We start from the raw sequence: 21,309 nt of genomic DNA on the forward strand, positions 1-21,309 counted from the left end.
TGATATCCCTAATATGGGAGTTAGTTACTAATTTTTAAAGTCACAGAAAAGTGCAAAAAAGTTACATTTTCATCGAAATATTAAGGCAACGAGTAAACAGGTCCAATTTTCCCTTGAAAACTTCTGGGACAAACTGAGCCCAAGATGTTACTGGAACACTAGTTAAATGCCATTGTCTTAATTTACTGGAATAGCCATTATTGTATCTCTACACTTTGGAAGCACCAAACTAATAACAGTGCTTAAATTGGCTGAAATCACTTCTTTTCCTAGAAAATCCTATGGGGAAAAAACAAAATTATCTCAAAACTCATCAGTTCTTGCCCTTTTCTCCTGTGCAAGGGATGAAAGTATATGCAAGTAATAGGTGCTCACATCATGAAGCAGAGAAAGGTGGCTTGACTGCAAAATCTAGCCCTGAATACCCTAAAATATTATCATATCTACCTATAATACACATCATAACACCTTCAGCCTCGTTATTACCTTTCTGAAGGTACAAAACAAATATCCTCTTTCTGTTCTCTGCCCAGCTCTCCATCCAACTATCAAGTTAATTAATCCCCTACCACTTACTGTTTATGTACTGTTTATGTGTGTTCCTACCCCTCGACACACCTGACATCTGAAAAACCACAGAATTCTGCTTACTCTGCCTCTGGCAAGAAATTTCTTCACAGTTTCTTATCAAATCTGTTTCTTACAAGAACTGCTCTCCAGCAGAAGAGTTGCTCTTCCACTCCACAATCTAGCTCTGCTTTTCACAGAAAAACTGGATGTGATCAGTGCCCTCTGCATTGGTTGAGACAACTTTTGTGATTTAACACTTACAGAGTGGACAGGACTGTAAAGGTGAATTCTCAGTGAAAGACTATCAAAAATGTATTTTTATTTCATCATAAAAATATCTGATTTGATACAACCTAGAATCAGGTCTGACTTTTCTTCAGACATTTAAAGTCCCGTTACCTGCTCACAGTCATCCTTGATTCTCCTCTTCTTCCTCCATACCAGCAGTTTCAAGAAGCAAAGCCATAAGTTTTGTATCATGAAATTCTGTTTTGTTTCTCTTACACCAGTACTCCAGTGCCTCACAACTTTATTCTTCAGCAAATTGGTTAAGGACACATCTATTTTGGTTTTGTTGCCCATGGAATCAGTAATACTGAATGACACAGGTCCTGAGGTAGGTCCCTTGGAAACTGGTAACCTCTCTGGCATTTGCTATTGCCCCTTTCAGTTTATTACTCCTTGCCCACTGTTTCACACTTTTTGCACTTACTCACACATTCTCCAGCTTAATTAATAGTTTCCCATGTAATTCTGCATTAAACACCTTTAAGTCCAAATGAATTGGTTCTATCACACTTCTCTTGTCTAGTTTTCTTAGCAAAGATAGATACCAAGTTATTTTGGCACGATGCAAAGCAGTAGTGCCTTTTATTCCACTTTCCAGTTATCATGATGGACTGTGATTATTCTTTCTGTCAAAATTAGTTCTAAAGCTGCAAAGTTTTGAAGTCAGGTTACCAGATTTTTAGTGGCTTATGTCACAGCCCTTTCTTAATTGTAAGTATTTCCTGTATGGCAATGTGTGATACTGGACATATATATTTCCTTTGGTTCTAATAAACTATGGAATGGAAGTTGTCATCTTGCCTCTTGACTGGTGTCACCTGGCACAAACCACTCAAAATATGTATTAAACAGAAAGACTGCTGATAACACAGGGTTTATAAAAGGCATCCTTTAGCTAAGTGGGCACTGTTTTCTCAGGAATTATAGGAACTATTTAAAGGTTATTTCAGTGTGTGATCTCGTATCCCTGCTCTTTATAGAGCAGACTTCAGGAAAAAATCACATACAATTCCCCTGTGAGGAGTATTTAAAAACAACACACCTGCCTTGGTTCAGCCAACCATTAGAACAGCAGCTCCAAGCCTGGATTTTCAAGAGTCACTATAAATGCAAATCAGAAGAGAAAAATAAATTAATTGAAGTGAACCCTCACTTGACTAAGACAACTGCTTTTAAAAATCAGCTGTTAGGAAAATTCCTAGCCTGATTATTGAAGAAATCAGAGCCCCAGACACTGAATCCCAAATCACCAAATTATCCCTTGTTTTCTCTCCACTGTGATTCTGCTCATGGAATTGACCCCATGGCAGTGGGTAGTGGAGCACCATCAGGCCAGGACAGTGCCTTGCTTTCCTGGGAATGCTGGACACATGACACAGCACTATTTTATCAGGCATATCATACACTGGATTTGTCACTTCACCGCTGTTTTTAATGAAAAAACTCCCAAACACACCCCAAAACCAAAACACAACAACAAACTGAAAGGAGTCTTAACGGTCATTAAAATCAACAGCCTCCTGATCTCTCCTGGGAAAGAAGGCATTGGCACCCTGCCTCCTTCCTTCTGGATGGGATCTGAGACTAACAATGCAAATATATTAATATTGCATGGTCAGGGCTACTTTCTATTAATATGCCATTAATAAAACAACCTTTGCACTACATTTAAAGATCATGAAGATCAATATTTATTCTGAGGTCAGGGGAAAAAAAAAATCAATCTTGCAGTAAAACGAGTCATATTTAATATATCCCCTCATCATAATTAAGTTTATACATAAAAAGTAGCATTGATATGTGAATAATGAATGCTATGACAGATGAGTTTCCCTTCTTGAACAACTTCATGTGGTTAATCCCAGAAATGGAAAGACTGAAGTGATTATATGCACCTTCTCCCTGAGTGCTTTGCCAAATTCCTCTTGGCTTCTCCAAACCTTTTCACACACACCACAAAAGAAGTTACTGCTTCTTGTTGACCACGAACACTGGTGTGCTACCACTAATGTTCCTGTAATCTCTTTATCCCATTCCAGAGAATCTCAGTGCCTCCAACCAAGCCACCCAGAGTGCTTCAAATGGATAAAACGACACAAAAATGAAATTCTTCGTGTCAAGTCAGTCAGTAGCAGAGCCAGGATTAGGACTCCAGGAATTAGTCCCATAAGGGAAATCATTCCTGATCCCCCTCTCTGCTCCAGCCACTAGACATCCTGCTCTCCCTGCAAACAAAAGCCATTCCCAGAGCAACAATAAACTTAGATCACCTCTTCACACATTTCTGAAAGTAAACATGGAAAACGCTTTTCCTTCAGTGCTCAGAAATAAGTGCTTTCTAAAGGCACGAGCAAGAAAACCCCTGACACCCAACAGATAAGGAACACAGTCAGGGTCTGACTGTCTTTTCAGCTACAGTGACAGGAACAGGGAGTCACATCTCATCCCAACAGCCATGAAAATGAGGAGAGCAGGAAGAGGCTCGGGGACAGGAATCCCGGCCCTGGCTGGGCAGATTCTGTAACTCATTCAAAAGCCACACATCCCTTACTTGCTTCAGGGCTCTTGGTGCTTCTGTTGCCAGGTTTGCCCTTGTTGTATTGATGCCCTGATCTGGTTAGTTCAGAACTGGGGCTCAATTCCATGGCATTGGTAGCAGGGGGAGTGTTAAAGGAGACTGGGTACACAAATTCCAGAGGCTAAGTGCCCCCTCTGGAAGTGTGGGAGTCATTCATTCAGGCTACTCTACACTAAAGCAGATGTCACCTATTGCCATTGCCATCTCCTGTACTTTACCAGCACTTTTCAAATAATTCCCAGTATTATATTTCAGATGAAATTCCCAGGATTTCCAATCTTCTGTATTTTCTTTAAAGAGAGGAGTATTTTCTTACCTGCCTTTTAAGAGTCTCAGCTGTTTTCCTCCGCTCTGTTTAACATGTAAAAGCCTTTAATACTTTGAACTTAGCACGAGATGCAAACCACAAGAAGTGTCTACATGAAAAACCTTAATCAGTCAGGAAGTTGGTAAATGATGTCTCCATGCCATCCATATTGAGTGTCCATTACTCCTGGACATAGCACATTAACTGACTCATTAGCTATTGCAAACCATATGGACTTAGGTTTGGGTGGGTTGCTCTCATAATATCCTGAGGTGAGCTGCCTAATTATTGTAATTAGGTGATCTCAATCAGGGGGCCAGTCCCACCAAATGGAGTCAGGAGTCTCTGAAATGGGTGTCAGCGCACCCAGACAATGACTGAGTTGAGCAACATGGCCCCTGGATGTTGGAGATCCCCTGATACTGCAAAAAGTAATCACTTCCAAAGTTCTGAGGAAGTGGCAGCGAGCACAGTGACAACGGAACAGGCACAGCCAGAGCAGGGGACTCTGAGCAGATGCACTAACACAAATAGTTTTCTCAGCAGAAACTGGGAAACTTGATGCCTGGCTGTCAATGGTCTTAATACAGAGATGTTACATCTCTAGAGTAAATTTAGCCATGATATTTTAAGCAACAGTGAGGTCTGGAGAAGGGGGGGGAATTAAATGTGGAAGGGCTAAAATGTCAGCGTTAAATACCACAAAAGCATCACAATGCAACAGTGAGAGAAGCTGCAAGTGCTCACCTCCTGCAGCAAATTTGAGGGGCTTTGAGTATGTGATACTGCAAGATTTCATATAATTGACTGCAACAGTCTATATTCAAGCTTGGCTTTCAGCAGTGAGAAGAAAAAAAGATTAAAATAAAGGGGAGATGGACTGAATGTTCAATGCAGAGTGCTTTAAAACAAAGACAGAAACAAATGCAGTTGAACTGCACCCAGGATAAATCCTCCAGGGCAGGGCCTGTGGCCTTCAGCTGTTTGCAGCAATGTGCCAACTGGAAGTCAAATAACAGCAATCTGATAGCATTTTTGGTTGATACTGGTAGGATTTGTACACTTTCACTCCTATTAGAATACACACCTTTCTCCTGTAAGGATTCTTGAGTCTGGCAGTAGTAGTGGCTGTATGACCTTGAAGGGAAATTGCTTCTGTAATAATTAGGATTTCCTGAAAGAAACAAAACCAAGCAAGAAAACCACCCTGGTATCTATAATTATTTTGGCCCTTCTTGCCCCCTACATCACCTAATTTGCTAATTTGTAGCAACTTTGAAGGCAACAGAGGCTTTAAGGTGCCTAAATGAGGCTCACGTTTTTTGGGAGGGTTGCTAATGCCCTGCTGAGAAAAAAGCCTTCTGTCCAGTTCAGCCCAACAGGAAAAGAGGATTCCTTAGTCCCACCCACAGACCCAGGGATGTGCTATTTATAGGGCCAAAGGGCCTGCTATCAACTTCTAATCTGGTTAGAGCCTTTCTCAGGTAAAGCCTGGGGGCTGTTGATTTTTAAAAACATGTATGTGGGAATTTTGTGTTTTACAGTGTCCAAAATGGACTTGTAAAATACTTGCTAGGAACATTCGTGTACTACTTTTTGTGGGCCTACTAGTTACTGTTATTTATTAATAAAGATCTGGATTTAAATAATAAACTGATTCTTTGGGAGTGGTCTGGTATGTGAAGGAAACTTTTCTTTTTAGTATTTTTTTTTTGAATGAGTGATATTATTAGTCTCTATTGCCTTCCTGTGCAATTGCCTGTAAGGGTTTTAAACTCTTGTAATGAATGATAAAAGCTTGAAAATCTTTACCTTCATACCTATTCTCTTTCAAAAACAAACAAACAAACAAACAAACTCCAAACAACCCAACAACCCCACAGTTATTTTCCATGACTTGTAGCATACATACCTTGAACCCTTTTATACGACAGAATGTTACACTGTGTGAGCTGTGAAGGAGCTGCAAGTTATCAAGGATGGCTCAGGCTTCAGGTATTCTTCCATCTGGATGGAGTTGAAGCTGTAAATTTGCAGTGCCTTTTACTAGGACAAGAAAACTTTTATTTAAAAACCTTAACTACCTCTGCAGGTGTGTGTTGTGGGAGTCAAAGGGATGCCATGTGGTCTTGTTGCCTAAAATGGAAGAAAAGAACTTTCTGGACAATATTAATATAGATAAAGACTTCAGTTTTCAAAACCAGTAACAGATTGCATTATGCTACTGTATCCATTAGCAATTAAATAGACCCCTGTGCACCTATTTTTACTTTTAGTTTGGCTATTAGCTTATAATGGCTATTTTTGAAATAGCCTTTTTTTGATTACTTCATTATTCCTCAGAACTGCATGAACTTGTTTTCTTCTTTTGTGATCTTGCTCATGAATAAAAAGAGCTAAATGAGCTCAAAACAACTCATATTTACAAGCTGGGAAGTTTTGCATTGAGCCCCAACCTCTCATTAAATCAATGTGTCCTACTAATTTGCTGATGTTAAAGTATTCTCAGTGGTTTTGTGGGGACAAAAGGCAATTCCAGTTCTAACATACTTACAAATAAAACAAAAATAGGAATATCTAATCAGTTCTGTTTCTTTAGGATCATGCCTCTTACTATTCATTCATACTCATTCTATTTTTTTTCTCCATACAATTTCTACAAATTTTGAGTCTTTTAATTTATGGTGTTTTCTCCTGGATCAAAAAAAAAAAAAAACCCAACAACAAACTGTCTTGAGATACGTAACAATGTAGATGTCTGCTTGCAATGTAATACTATCACTGGTATCTGCTAGATGTCTGGATGACAAAATAAACCACATCTGATTTGTTTTACTTTCTTATTCTGGTGAAATTTTGTGGGCAGGGAAAAAAACTCGGAAGCAGGAAGATCCCCAATACACTTTTGTTTTAGTTTAATCATGTGTACACCTCTTTGCAATAGCTGAGCAAAAAAAGCTGTTTCCTTAAACAGAGGCTTATCCTCTGATTCCCAGGCAAGTATTTAGAGACAATTTACTTCTGAAAATATTCTTCACCTCTGGTAGAATAGTGGTTTCACCCCAGGCAACAGATACCCCAAGCACTGCTCAAATTGAATAAAAGTGTGAATTCTCTCCATAAGTGGTGAAGGTTTCTTTGATGCTGGACTGGGCATCTGTAGTTGTTTGTTTCTTTTAAATAAACAAAACAACCCCAACACCACTCTCTTACAGTCTGTTTTGACAGCTGTTGCTAAAAGGGGAAACTCTATGAAATGCTTTATGGCAATCTTGAATTTCTACCCTTTATGGCCGAGCTTTCTGCTGGCAATTTTTGAGCTGGTCCTTTCACTGATGATAAAACCACAAAGCCTGGAAGACTGACGAAGCAGAAAAGGTGTTACATTAAGGCTTAATGTACTGATAGCAACACAGACTTTGCAGTCATAATCTGTGTCACTACTTTTAAGTTCACCTGCAAATTATGAGGTTGCTGAAGACGTTCTGGATTTTGATTATTCTGGAACTTTAAAAAAAATCTTTTCTTTTTAAAAAATGACTTAGAAGTTTAAGTTTTAAACCTCTCTTTTTTTTTTTTTTTCTCAAAAGGACTTGTCACTATGTTGTGGTGGCCCCCAGTGAGCTCCACCTGGGGGAACGGGCCCTGACAATAAAGCAAAGCTGACACAAAATGGCGGCTTGAGCTCAAGATGGCGGCTTGTTTCCCTGGGATCTTGGGGAATTAAACCCCACCTCACTGTATCCTTTATTGCCAAGGTGATGGGGCTGATCCACCCCTGGGTCAGATGTCTGTCTCCTGGAGCACTGGCTGACCCACCTGAGGTGGCATTGCCCCTTCCCTGTGCTGTTTTGGGGTACCTGTGTTTCTGTGTGTAAATCGTGATCCCTGTCCTCTGCCAGGAGGATCCTGAGGTAAAATCGAAGTGGCCAGAGGGGTGGCACCATGTCAGCTCTGTGATTTCACTGCACCTCCTGAAGGGATTTGCTGCACCCCAAAACCCTTGTGAGCTGAGGTATTTTTTTTACCTCAGTCAGGACACAGTCTGATCACCTACTTCGCTAAACACCAAATACCTTTAAAAAAAAAAAAAAAAAGGAAAGAAAAAGTTTCTAACTTGCAAAGCCCAGATTAAAAAAGCTGGAGAGCTGGAGCACCCGAGGCTGAGGCGGCTTTGCGTGCCCTATCCGTCTACTCTCTCTCCCTGCTACTCCGTCTCCAATCTCCCATCTCCCTTCTCCATCTCCCTTTTCCTCCCCCCTGAGGCGAGAAGCCGAAGCCTCTGGGGCTGAAGCGGCTTGGCAGGTGCCATCTCCGTCCTCCATCACCTCCCTGAGGTGAGGAGCCGGAGCGCTTGGGGGCTGAAGCGGCTTCGAGGGTGCCATCTCCCTGCTCCGTCCCCCATCCCCCTCTTGTTCCGTCTCCCAACTCCCAGGTCCAACTCCCCGCTCCATCTCCCCACTGCTCTGACTCCCAACAAGCAGCTCCTTCTGCTGCCTCCATCTCCCCGTAGCTCCGTCGCCCTGAGGCGAGGGCGGTGTTGGCGCCTCACGGGCGGGCTGAGGGGAGGCGGGAAATGGCGCGCGCCCCGCCCCGCTGAGGGCCCTGAGGCGACGGCGGGAGTCCCGTCCCGGCCGGGGCCGGCCTGGGGGTGTCCCGGCCCTGCCCCGCTCCCCGCCCAGGGTTTCCCCGCAGGAACACGGCATCCCGCCGCCCGCTCCTCCTCCTGCTGCTGCTGCGGAAGTTCCCGGCCGGGAAGTTTGCGGCCGGCGGCGGCGGGAAGCCGAGGGCGCTCTGCAGAGGTGCGTGAGGGGGAGCGGGACTGAGGGGCAGCGCCTTGCGCCCCTGCTGCGCTCTGCGGGCAAAGCCCACCGGGATAGAGTGTATCTTCTGGCAGCTTTTTTTCAACCTACTTTCTCTTTCGTTTTCTCCCCCTCTCAAGGTACGATGCCGCCCAAGGGTCCCGGCAAAGGCAAGCTGCCAGTCCCTCTCCCTAAAGACATGATCCTGAAAGACACCGAAGGAAAAACCTGGAGGCTGGGCAGTCAGATCGGCCAGGGAGGATTTGGCCTGATCTATTTAGGTAAAAAAGCGGTGGTAATTAAGAGGGTGACTTGTAACTTTCTAAGCTGGATAAAGCAGAAAGGATTTTAAAAGTTACTGTTGTTTACATGCTGGTGGTGATCATTGCTGAAGTGTGGCTTCCTGAGGTTTTTCCCTACTCTTCCTGTTCCGTTCCTGCTGATGGTGCAGCGTGTTCTCCACGGGCTGTCCCGCTCAGTTTCTGGTTATTCTAGTGCACTGTTCTATGGATTTGGGTGGGGCAATCACGGTGCTGCTGTCAAAGAGCGCTGTCAGGTGATGCTTTCAAAAGAAAAAGTTGCTTTTGTTAGGCACTGCTTTGGGCTTAGGCCAGTGTCATGCTCTGTAGCACTCTTTCAGTTTTTGGCTGTTGGAAATGTTGTTTTCTGGCCAAGCAAACATCCAAGGTATGTAACAGGAACGATAGTTAGCTGGGCGTTGCCCCTAAATTCAGACCTTTTCACCAGAGGTGGAAATGCTGTTCTTTATTTGCTCTGGCCTAGATATGCTTCTGTGTTTTCTTCAGAAGCAGCTGCTGCAGTTCAGTGAGATTGTGCTTTGTGAGGAGTGAGTAGTTCTGAAAGGCGGTTTGTAAAGCATTCTGGGTCACTGGAGACTGTATAATGCATATTACTGTTGCTGGGCTCTCTGAAAGAGCAAATCCTGTGTTCAAGGCAATATTATGAGTTTGGCAGTTTGGTTTTTCTTTTTTTCATTGCATACACAAACTAGTCCACAGTGACTGTTCAGGACTTGAACTTGTCAAAATTGAACTTGAAATAAATTGAGCTAGTGTTGAGACAGCGGTAAAGAATTACCTAGAAGCAGTTCAGTACATTGTCCCTGGAGCCAAACATGATCTATTTAAGTTAGAGTAATATTAACTCTATTAGGAATATTAATGCTTAAAACTTCATAAGCAAGTCACTCCTATACACAAACCAACTTCCTTTTATGCATAAATCAGTTATATCCTCTTTGTTTAAGCTTCTCCTTTTTGTGTGTTTCTGCCATGGAAAATACAGTTCTGATTGTCTCCCAGATGCTGCTTGTGAAAAGGGCTTCCCAGTTGTGCTGTTCTTCCAGCTATTAACACGTGCCTGTAAACTACAGGAGGGTGAACCATGGGAGAGTACCTGTGCATCTGGACTGAGGTTGCACCTGGGCTTCAGGTTTGGGTGAAGAAACTTTCTAGGGAGGGAAAAAGGAGTAGTCTGGCACTTTGTTCCACCAAATGCTTGTGCAAACAGAGCAAAGCGGTTTCAGTAATGACCTAAATTCCACTGCTTCTGCTTTTCCACAGAGTAAACTCAGTTCACTGAGGAACCTGGAGAAAACTAAGACTGTGTATGTGCTTGTGATAGTTTGGTGTAAGCAGGGAATGAGGACATGGCAGCCGTCAGTGGGTATGGCCCTACAGCTCCCCTTTACTGAAATCTAGGGCTTGTTTTACTTTGGGCTAGATTTGGTGTGGCCTGCTGCACTGAATTGCCTCACCAAGTGCATGGTTTGAGGCTGGAGGAATTGGTTTGAATCCTGATGTCACTGTTAGTAGTTGGAGCACATCTGAGAGGTTCCTGTAGAGGAGTTTCTGGTTTGGTTTCCTCTGGAATTCCTGTGGGTCACACACATCTCACTGCTCTGCAGATGGAACCAGTGGGAACCATGGGGGTTTCAGCTAAGTGCAGATACAGAGGAGTCAAAAGATAGGGCACTGTTAGAATATTTACATTCTTTTTCCTTTTGGTATCTGTTATCTTGTTATGACCTTCTTTGAAACATTAGTTGGTTACATTTGAGAGGTGCTGTGCATAGAGCATATATTAGATGTAACCATAGAAAATAGGCCTTAGCATGAGATAATAAGTGAAGTTAAAGTGTCTCTGGATATTGCCATTCAAGGATAAAGGAAAGGAAGTTGGAAACTTGCAGAAGTCTCCCACAGAAGGGTCTGAGGGAACTGGGGGTGCAGTGCAGAAAGCAAGGTCAAAGTGAGTGTAGTTCTCCAAGAGTAATAAACCAAAAAACATGATGTTCCTGAATCACTTGGGATACAGCTCTGTCATTTTCTGCTGCAGTCAGGTCACACTGGACCTTGTGGGTGGTTTAGCACGTGAGATTCAGTCAGTTCTATGTAGATTTGATGAGTTTTCTGCCTGATCCCACAGACCACTGAGGTGATTTCATGTATTGTGGTGTGTGTTGCAGTTTGGCTCCCACTGAACTGAGGTGGAAAGCAGTCAGTGGATTAGTTCAGAAGGAGAATACAGCCTGGGACCCTTGGTGTTCTGTGTTTTCAGGAGTGACAGAATGGCTGAGGAAATGCAGCTGCCACTTTTGTGATGGTATTTGTGTTGGTTTAATCTCTTCTGTCAGTAGGGACAGTGAATGTTACCTGTAGCATTACCTGAAGGCTCAGTTCCCCTTGTAGCTCATCCTACAATTAAAGAGGAAATGGACAACATTTTATCCATAAGTGTTGACACTGACTGAAGTTGTCTTTCTTTGTCCACCTCTTGATATCTGATATGTGTTTATATCATATAAATCATACCATTCTTTTGGGGGCTTGATGCTACAAAACAGTTCAGCTCTTTGACAGCCAAGGGATGTGAAGTAGATGACAAACCTTTAAGAGTAAGATAGGGATGCTTGGTGCTGAAAGACACCTCTGTGCTGTTCAGACTAATTTTTGGTGCAGGTTGTGAGAGAAGCACTAACTTTCAGGGGTAAGATAACCCAGAAAGAGCTGTGGAGAGCTGGGCAGACAGGAGAGTGGAGGCAGGTTCGATTGCCTGCCAGGAATGAAGAGCACAGCCCTTTTATGAAAGTAAAGGTTAACTTTGCCAGCTATATCTTTTAATAAGTATTTTTACAGTGGCAGTGTAAAGATTTTGATGTGCGTTGTTATAGCCTAATTTCCCATTAAGACTATTCCATACTCCATTAATCCATAACAACGTTCTTGGGGAATTTTACAGTATCTCTGCAAAATATATTTACAAGGGCTGCATTCTGTGGAGGAAGGTTCTGTGCACTAAATCAGAGCTGCTCAAAGCCCTTTACTGACCCCGAGACCCAGGATGTAAATAGTTCCATGTGCGTGGAAGTTACCACTGTCTGCTGGTTCTGTCCTGCCTCACAAATGTTTTCTGATTATTCTTTCTCTTTCCAGTCTGTGCCAACTTGTTTATTTCTTTGTCGACCTGTTCCTTTCCTTGGATTCCCTTTGCATTTTCACCTCAGCCAGAGCAAATCCAGCAGCACAAGGCTTTCAAATACTGATCCTTCCCAGTTGCTGACAGAAGCAACAAAAATCCTCTCAGAGATGTTCTAGATCTCAGAAGCATTGCTTTTGTCATAGCAAGAACAATATGGATCATCAACAGGAATTAGCTACCCCATTGTACATGGGAAGTTTTACTGTATGTATGTAACTGGTGTTGATTTGGTTTCAGGCACCTCAGAACTGTTGTCCCTTGGATAAGGGGGAGCAGAGGGAAGAGCAGCTGAGGTAGAACATGAGGTGTTGGTGGTCTCAACTGGTTTGTAGCTCTGTGGAGTACAGTGGCAGCACACTGGAAAATGAACCAAGAGTTGAGGAGCCTTACATTCTCTCATTTGTCACAGTCAGTAATTAACAGCAGTCTTTATATAAATCACTCTCTAGTCCTGCTGCAAGCACTCTATTAATGCACAATTTGGACTGAAAATTTAAGTGCAGAAAGGTCACACAATGTTTTGTTAAGATTCCTCTGTCACAGTGGAACCTGCTGTAGACAGCACTCTCTCCTTGCAGGCTTCCTTCTCATGGAAACTGGTGGTTCTCCAAAAAATGTATTTTTTTTGTATTTATATACACAGGGGGTTGTTAGATGGTGTTCATCATAGTACATTCTGCCCTGGCTGTTCTGGGAATCAGGCTGAGAGATTGAAAGACAGTTTGTTTCTATTTCAAACCCAATAATTTCCATGGATAGTTTGTATAGCTTTGAGTGGGGGTGTACGTGTGTAGAGGAAGAGAAACATTGACAGAAGCACACTCTGTCCTTGTCCTACTCTTCATTGCTTGGTTTGCTTGGGAAGCTGGCTTTAGCAATTGTTTCTGGAGAAACAAAGTACTTCAGCAGTTTGCTTAAATTAACTTCACTGAAAATATTTATTAGAGTGAAGCAAATGAATTAGAAATGCAGTAAAGATGATACCAAAAGATATAAATTCAGCACGATTTTTATTAGCTCAATGGAAAGAAGAATATTAATGGCAAAGTTCTGTAATTAAAAGCATTGGCAGGTAACTCAGGTTAGGGATGGATTTTTCTTAACCCTCAGATGTTAAAATGCATTTCATCAAAGGTCTCATTGTGAACCTTAGTGCGAAAATAAGTTTGTGAGCAGGCAAACAACACTCAGGAAGGAGTGTTTGTGTCTAGTCACTAATATTAAACTATACAAATACAGATATTGCAAGCAGATTACCTAATTTTTCACACTATCTGTAGGCAGACAAATTATAAATTTATCCTGATTTTGCTTACTCGGGGGGTACTTAGGGCTGAGCACAGGGTGCAGGACCAGCCTGCACCACCTGTTAAAGACAAAATACTCCTTCCTTCAGCTGGGGATGGCTGCTTCCCTTTGAATCTTCCCCCTTTCTTTTGTTTGGGTCCTCTGTAAGGTACAAGTCTCAACGCTGCAAGTGTAACTCATTTTCATGCAATATTCTAAAGCCTGTTCCAAAGTGTGCAGAGACCATTCCTGCTCCACTGCAGTGTTCTGCCACGTGAGGTGTTGGGGTTTTTTCCCTATGAGTGGCCTGTGATCTGGGAGCTGTTGTGCTCTTCTTAGTCCAGCTTTGGAGAGTTCTGGGAGGGACTTGGACCCTGCTTTGCTGACTAATACCAGAAAGTCAAGAGAGCAGGTTTGGCTTCTCTGTTTTATTTCTTTGATCAGTGTGGAGTGTTTTTTTTGAGCAGGAGGAGCTTTGGAGGGAACCTGTTGCCTTATGGAGGGCACTCCTTCAGCTGCCTTTGGCACCTGGACCCTGCTGGAACTGGCATAGGATCTTCTGAGTGGGCACCATGTCAGACAAGCAGATGGGCTGGAGCAAAACCTTGCCAGAAAACAGTTTGTGCATCAAGTTTTAAATATTAGAGGCCTGGACTCCCATGTGAGAGTGCTGTAAGAGCAGAGCATGCAGAGCTGTTCTGCCTGGGGTTAAAGGATGTGTCACACCTATCCCAGCTCAGGGGAGTTAACTTTGAAAGTCAAACAGTGGCTTCGTTGCTGTGCAATAGAAAACTTTGGCTCTGCTGAGTCACGATTGAGGTTTCCCAGAAACATGAGTCAGAAACGTTCTGAAATTTCCTACCAGTGCTGAATGCTCTGAACTTGGAGGCATTTGGAGTAATCTGCAAAACAGTTTAGCAGTTGAACACGATTTTCTCCCAAAATCAGTTTGGTTGGGTCTTGTGAAAGGCGGCTCCGCAAGCAGGGTATGGAGAGCTATGTCTGTGTAGTTTGAATAATAAAACTCTACATTTATAAAGCTTCCTGGGAGAAGAATCCAGAATAAAACCTGTTCAGAAACACTGCTCAGAAAAGAGCCTGTCCAGGAAATGATGATGCAGCTATAAAGTAACAGAGAAGCAGATCTTCCTTAGGCTGCATTAAAAGTGGAGTTTAAACACCCTTCAAGGACTGAATGTTTCAATTCTTGGGAAATATTGGATATTGCAATGTCAGAGAGGGGGAAACAATGTGATTTGTTTGCCTTTAAATATTTTATCTTAGTACCCTCCTCATGCAGGAAATAGTGATGTGTTAAATGCTACTTTTTATTTACTTGCGTGCATTTTGTTCTTAGTAATTCTATTGCTGCAACTTGGATCCTTTTTTATTGTTAGATAACACTCTATTTTATCTATTTTATTGTTAGCAACACTTCCACCCTGTTTGTTACCCATTAAATTTAACAACTCTTGGCTTGACTTAAACGGGGTCTGAATTTTCCCAGCTCTTTTGATAGGTCGCCTGTAACTCCAAAATGGGGTATTTTTGAGATTTGTTTCTATTTCTGCAAAAACTAAGCTGGTAAATCGCTCTTCAGGATCAGCTAATGAATGGAACAAAGCAAAAATAAAATACTAGCAACCCCAGAACTAATGAAAATAGTTTTATTCGTGTTTCCCAAACAAATATATCCTGAAAATATCCAGCAGTGGCAAAGACACCAGCTGTGGACAGGAGTGGGGATGTTCTTCCAAACTGCCAAACCAATGCTGTTTTCTTTTCCACTGTGTAAACTTTGTCAACAAAACTGGTTCTGTGAGAGCCATTGAAAATATTTCACCATATTCCAAATGTGGCTGCCACAAATTAACTGCTAAAACTACAACAAGCACGTTTGAACTGGCAAATGGAGCTGGCACAGTTGCTCTGTCGGGCTGCAATTGTGCTGGGTGGCTGGAGGAAATGCAGCTCATCTACAAACACCCTTTTGTTACTGTGTCTTGTTAACATTTAGAAAGCCACCTTAATTGAGGTGGTGGCAACAAAACGGATAAAATCCACGATTTAAATGGGTGATGAGACCAAAACTGCTGTGCCTGGACGAGACCAGGGAATCCTGGACATGGGATAACTGGAGGTAGGTTATTTGCTGTGTCGTGCAGGCTCAGCAGTTGGAAATGATGGCCAAGGATGTGGATCTTGCTGCACTGCTTTATTGCAGGGGGCATTTTAAATTTGTGTAGCTGGCTGTGATTGTGGGATGGAAGGAGGAAGGGGAGGCAGAGCCGTGCCCTCTGCAAATGTTTTGTGAGACCCCTCTTGGCATGAGGTGGAAACAGCCACAGCCCCCTCCACAGCTTCACCTGGCACCAGTGTTCCCAGTTAGCAGTTATGCAGACAGTGGTTTTGATTGTGCCCCCACATGTCTAGCTGATAAAACCAACAGAAATAGGGAACTCTCACACTTACTAAGCTGCTATAGGATTTTTTGCAGACATAATCTCCCCATCTAGTCCTTCTATGCCATGAGAGCCCTCCTGCCTGTCAGCACAGCCTCCTGCAGAGCCCGTGCTCACTGTCCTGCAGTCTGGCATTTCACTGATTGTAATATTATAAATAGCCATGTGCCACCACACAGAACGAGGCGAGCACATGGCTAATTACGGGTGTGCAGTAATTAACCAGGAGCTAAACTCGCAGGAGAGTATGTGGCGGTGGGCTATGAGGTATGTAATCAGACTGTTTGTTAAACCTTGGGAGCCTTTCCAGTCTGTTAAGTAACTATACATAGTAATGAGACAATTTTTTAAAAACCATTTATGTTTGTTTATGGACAGAAAAATAGTCTGTCTCTTTTCTGAGCTGTGGCTGAAGTGTTGCTGCCTGAGATCCGAACAGTTCATTTTACTGATGTGACAAAAGGTATGCACACTACTGCTTGTCTGTGTGTATGAGATGGATTGGTTAAGCACTGCCTGGGTAAGAAGTTTAGAGTGTTGTTCCTGGGGAATGCTGTGCCTTGTTTCATGTATGTGCAGTAAAACACCATTTCTGCTCTTGTAGGTTTGAATGTTGTGGGGCTCCCGTTTGGGATCCTGTTGAGCTTTGTCTGAGTGTTCTCCCTTTTCACATTGTAACAATTGCCAGTTAGTTTTGGGTTGATTTTTCCTGAGGATGTTCTTTCAGTGTGACTCCAAAAAGCATCACTGTGGCCCAGTGTAAGAACCGTGGGGGTCAGGCCCCTTTGCTGGGCTGCCTCCTGTTAATTGCTCTTCTTCATTACCCTGGCAGCTGCTGCTGCCTGTCCCACATTACCAGCAATGAGGCCTCTCTAGAAAATGTCAAGAAGTCTGCAGGGAAGTTAGATCAGACTCTTTCAAATTCATTTAAATTTGATACTGCTCTATATCTATCAAAGCTCTGTTAAGTAAGTTGGTGCTAAAACACGTTTATACAGAGGTTCTGCTCTGGTCTGTGTCAGTAAGGGAGCACATCTGATTCTCTTTGGGGAATGTGATGTTGTTGAATGCAATGAAAACACATGGGACGTGCTCCTTTAAACTGATGTCTTCAGCTATTAACACACAGTCTACAAGTGGCAAAGAAAGGTGAAGATATAAGTGCCTGTTCCCTAGTTCCTAGTTCAGTACAACAATATGGTAGGAACAAAGTTTACCAAAACTTCCTTCCTGGCTGTAGTTTTAATCTGTGCCCTGAACATTCCTGCTACTTGTCTATGGATGGTTCACACCTTCCAGAGCTGCTGTTTTAGGATGTTTTCATTCAGGTGGGGAAGTGCCAAACAGAAGGCAGTGGGGACCCTGTTGGTGTTTAGAGTGTGTACAGTGCCAAATTCAACCCAGATGCTGAATAGAATCAAAGGGAGATGGCAGCTGAAGGAGTCTGATTATTGTAAAAATATTTTTATGCCCTGACCATCAAAAAAAAGTAAGCTTGGGTGGTTTGATTAGATCCAAGTTTACTTGATTTTATTATGTGGATAAAAGTGGTCTGTTTTTGCGTGTGCTCCCAGCTGAAGTGTTTCACACCTGGACTGTTGTTGGTATTTGATCATTACAAGGAGTTTGAAAGGGACACTTATTTCCCAGGAACTGTATTCTTTTTAGTTTTGTTCAGTGATGATTCTAAAAGATGATTTAGTCTCATTAAATTTTAATCCCAGTGTAGCTCCATGTGGCTTCAGTAGTATCAGAGAGAACTGATGGCTCTCTCAGGGTCAGAAGAAAATAGGATTGCATTGTCTGTGCAGGGAGGTTCTGTCTCCTGGGCTGTAATTGGCACCTGTGGTCAATTATTGGTTTGAAATCCCCACTTGCTCCGAGAGCACAAGCCCTCGCTCCCCTCGAGGAGGCGGTGGCTGTGCTGTCCCCAGCTTAGGCCACTGTCTGAATAATGTCAGCACAGAAATCACACCTCTGGGGCCAAAGGACTGTGGAAGGGAGGAGAGCTGACAATCCTGGCTGGAGCCTGTGGAGGTCACAACTTCTGAGGGGTGTCTTTGTCACGACAGTGGATTGACAGCAACCAAATACAGAGGTTTTCCAATTGACTGGAACGACTTAAACAGAGTCTGTTACAATGGAATCCTCACTGTGGTGCAAACCTGCAGTGAGGAAGGACATCCTGCTTACTCCTTAATTAACAGCCAGGGAGAGACTCCTGAAAATGTGGGTTAAAATTGCTTTTCTACTTGTTGATTAAAACTTCTCTCTGGGTGTTGTTTTAGTTTTATTTGCTCTGACCTTTAAAAGCAGGAATTCAGACAGAATGCTGTGTATCTTTTTGGTTGTCTTAGTGTGAGCACAGTCTTTGTTTGCAATGATATTTTGTTGCACACAGCCTGATCTCCATCTCTTTCTTCCTTTGCAGCATCCCCTCATACTCGTGTTCCTGTACAAGATGATGCAGTTCATGTAATTAAAGTGGTAATGTTTAGCTCTCATTTCTAAATTATTAACTTGCATGCAGTTCTTTCTCTTAATTATCTCTCCTTATTTGCAGCATTGGGTCTGCATTGCATGCTTGTGGCTTTTTTTTTTTAACACACTTTCCCGCTTGGGGATATATTTGGCATTTCCATGACACACAGTATTTCCTGGACATGATTCTTTCCTTTCCTTGATTGCAGCTCTTAACAGTTTAGTAAGGAAAATTAGATCTTAAACACACCTGATCTACAATATTTCTGAAAATAGGGTCTTAAATAATGCCTGAAAGAATCTGTGTTGTTTATGAAAATGTGTTGCCAAACAACTTTTCTTTTTAGCTACTTATTAAAATTACATTTCAGATGGCATGGATGTGGGGGGAAAAGGGATTTCATCCTCTAGGAATTTCTTACGTGCTTTGCTTTAGAAATTGTTGTCTTTCTAATGCCTTTGATGACACCAAGTTTATTTATTTCTCAACAGGAATATCTTGAAAATGGCCCCTTATTTTCTGAGCTGAAATTTTACCAGAGGGCTGCAAAACAAGAGCACAGTAAGTCATGTATCACTTCTGATTCAGGTGGATTTAAGGACAAGTTTGGGTTTGACTACTTCTAATAAGAACTGTTGCTTTAGAGGTTCCCAGCCAACTCATTTGATATCCACTGAACCAATCCTAGTTGGTGCTGCAGGATTTCTAGATTGCTGTCGTTTTGTTACTTGGGTGTTATCCTTGTTCTTTCTGATCTGAAGGGAGAACAGGAGCCAAATTTATTATGTGCACAGCAATGAATGGACTCCAGAGACAGCCCAGCCTTGGAACAGAACAAACACCAAACCTGAAGTTCCCCAGCTACCTCTAACCCCATGTTATCTTATTATTGCAGTAAGAAAATGGATGAATCTCAAAAAAATAAGATGTTTAGGAATTCCAGTGTTTTGGGGATCAGGCTTGGCTGAGTACAAAGGAAAAAGGTAATAAGACAAATTGTAATTAAGCCTCAAACTGACTGAAGATCCATTTTCAAAAATGGAGATTAAGTCCTTTCAATCTGGCACAAACTTGCAGTTTTGTCTAAAAGGCTTCCTCCCTTTTATATGTGTCCTGGTAGTTATAGATTCATGGTCATGGAGAGACTGGGGGAAGACCTGCAGAGAATCTTTCAAGACTGTGGGAGCAGATTTAAGAAGGAGACTGTTCTGCAACTTGGGGCACGAATGGTACGTACAGAAGGGAGGAGATTGCTGAGTTCTACTAGAGAATTATCTTTCTAATACAGTTCCTTTAGGTGGCTCTTGAGGTTAGAATTCAACAAGTGTAAACACTGTGTATTTTCTTATTTTTCATATTTTTTAAAATAAAGTGAGTATTTAGTAGAAAATCAAGACCCCTTAGTCGAAAACCTTTAGTAGAAAATCAAGACTGGAATTTGGTGACCTCAACCCAAATGTCTTTTCTAATAGGTTAAAACACAGACCATGTACTTCAAACCACTAGAGTGAGATGTGTAAGCCTGTTCTCTTGTGCCTCAACACGTATTGATTTATTTTTTCAGTGTCTGAGGGGTGTTGTATTAGACATCCATATTTGTCAGAGTTCATTGCGTGCCTGGATGCCCCATTTTCAGTGTTTGCTGATTGTACAGACCAGGATTAAGATGGTCTAATTTATGTTACCCCTGCTTTTGAAGGAGGGATTTACACTGGACACATCCAAAACTTCCTTTAAATTAAATAATAATAAATATTAAAAAAAAAATGTGAGGGCTTTCATAGTCACACAACTGGCAAATTTGTAACACTATTTATACACTCCAAAAGTCGGGATTAGGTTGTCCTTTGTATGAGCTGCAAAGTGCAAATATGTTTGTTAATAATAATATTTAGAGCTATTGTACCTCAGTAAGGAGCGGAAGGAGGATGAGTTTATTCCAAACCTTCAGAACTGATTGAATATGTTCTTTTCAAGAGCTTGGTGTTCTCAGCATCTGCTCTGGCTTTTATAAACTACTGGATTCACTCTTGCTTTGTGGTCTTAGAAGCTGGTACTCGTAGGCAGTTACACAGGGACACCTCATGGAAAAGTATGGCTTGTTTAGCTGGTGGCTGGTGGCAAATCCTGGTGGGAACAGCCCCTGTGACAGACTGGATGGTCCCTGTGCTCCAGCTCAAACCACATTTGCCAGCTCAGTCTGTGTAGCCCTTGATTTCACTGCATTAGTAAGAAATATTTCTTGATAGGGTTAAGGGCAAAGTGGAAAAGATGATGATGTTTTCTCCTCTGTTCTACACTCTTTCCTAGCTGGATACTTTGGAATACATCCATGAAAATGAGTATGTCCATGGTGACATTAAAGCAGCAAATCTGCTTTTGGGCTACACCAACCCCCACGAGGTGAGCATGCTACTCATCTGCACTTGAGTGTTTTATAACCATTTACAGGCTTTAAGTTCTGTAGGTTCTGCAGTAACAGTTCCTGTGTTAGAAGGAGTTCATGCATGTCTCATGACAAATCTGACAGTGGCTCTGTGCAGCTTAAGGCCTGAGAAAGCAGCAGGGAAAACTCTGCTTTGTTCCTTTTGTGTTTTGCTGACACTGGTGTGGAGGGGTAGCTAAGGGTGGGTAAGTTGTAGGACCTAATTGCTGCTGTAGGTTATGCCAGATTAAGTGTATCAGTAGAGATGAAGGGTGTGACCTGTTGCATTTTCATTCTTGGGAAGTTCCAGCTTTCTGATATTGCCATGACTTGTGTTTCCATGCACTAACCCTTCTGTCCTGCCCGTTGCAGTGGATATCACAGGTAAGGAGGATTAAAATTGCTGTTCTCCAACACTCTAAAGCCTAAAGGTTCCCTGGAAATAAGGTACTTGTGAATTAGTGGACAGAGGTTTTAGGGTTTGTTTTTTAGGTTTTGTTAAATAAATCAATAGCTATTCCAGTCTGAGTGGCTTCTAACTCAACATGTACAAATTATGTGTTACTGCTGGGAGGCTTTGTGTAGAATTTTCTTTCAGCAAAATTTA

At 42.3% G+C, this 21,309-nt stretch overlaps 1 protein-coding gene and 1 long non-coding RNA gene across 7 annotated transcripts in view; one reads left to right on the top strand and one right to left on the bottom strand.

Annotated features, from left to right (window-relative positions):
- LOC135412333 (uncharacterized) overlaps positions 1-8,355 on the bottom strand; it is a 153,718-nt gene extending 145,363 nt beyond the window's left edge. For 2 of the 4 annotated variants that reach the window (XR_010429586.1, XR_010429585.1), the window contains exons 1-3: positions 5,656-8,355; positions 4,831-4,917; positions 1,901-1,959 (exon numbers count right to left, since the gene is read on the bottom strand). This is a non-coding gene — a long non-coding RNA (uncharacterized LOC135412333). The remainder of the gene's footprint in view (positions 1-1,900; positions 1,960-4,830; positions 4,918-5,655) is intronic. The other 2 variants (XR_010429587.1, XR_010429588.1) reach the window with 2 other exon arrangements.
- Positions 8,356-8,411: 56 nt separating this feature from the next.
- The window catches only part of VRK2 (VRK serine/threonine kinase 2), a 35,460-nt gene continuing 22,562 nt past the window's right edge, over positions 8,412-21,309 (top strand). For 2 of the 3 annotated variants that reach the window (XM_064651000.1, XM_064651001.1), the window contains exons 1-7: positions 8,412-8,545; positions 8,686-8,826; positions 18,227-18,282; positions 18,769-18,838; positions 19,173-19,260; positions 19,398-19,506; positions 20,588-20,680. In XM_064651000.1, coding sequence (XP_064507070.1) covers positions 8,691-8,826; positions 18,227-18,282; positions 18,769-18,838; positions 19,173-19,260; positions 19,398-19,506; positions 20,588-20,680 — 552 coding nt within the window. In that variant the 5' untranslated portion in view covers positions 8,412-8,545; positions 8,686-8,690. The remainder of the gene's footprint in view (positions 8,546-8,685; positions 8,827-18,226; positions 18,283-18,768; positions 18,839-19,172; positions 19,261-19,397; positions 19,507-20,587; positions 20,681-21,309) is intronic. The other variant, XM_064650999.1, reaches the window with a different exon arrangement.

This window comes from Pseudopipra pipra, chromosome 3, assembly GCF_036250125.1.
Source record: "Pseudopipra pipra isolate bDixPip1 chromosome 3, bDixPip1.hap1, whole genome shotgun sequence".
Lineage (NCBI taxonomy): Eukaryota > Metazoa > Chordata > Aves > Passeriformes > Pipridae > Pseudopipra > Pseudopipra pipra.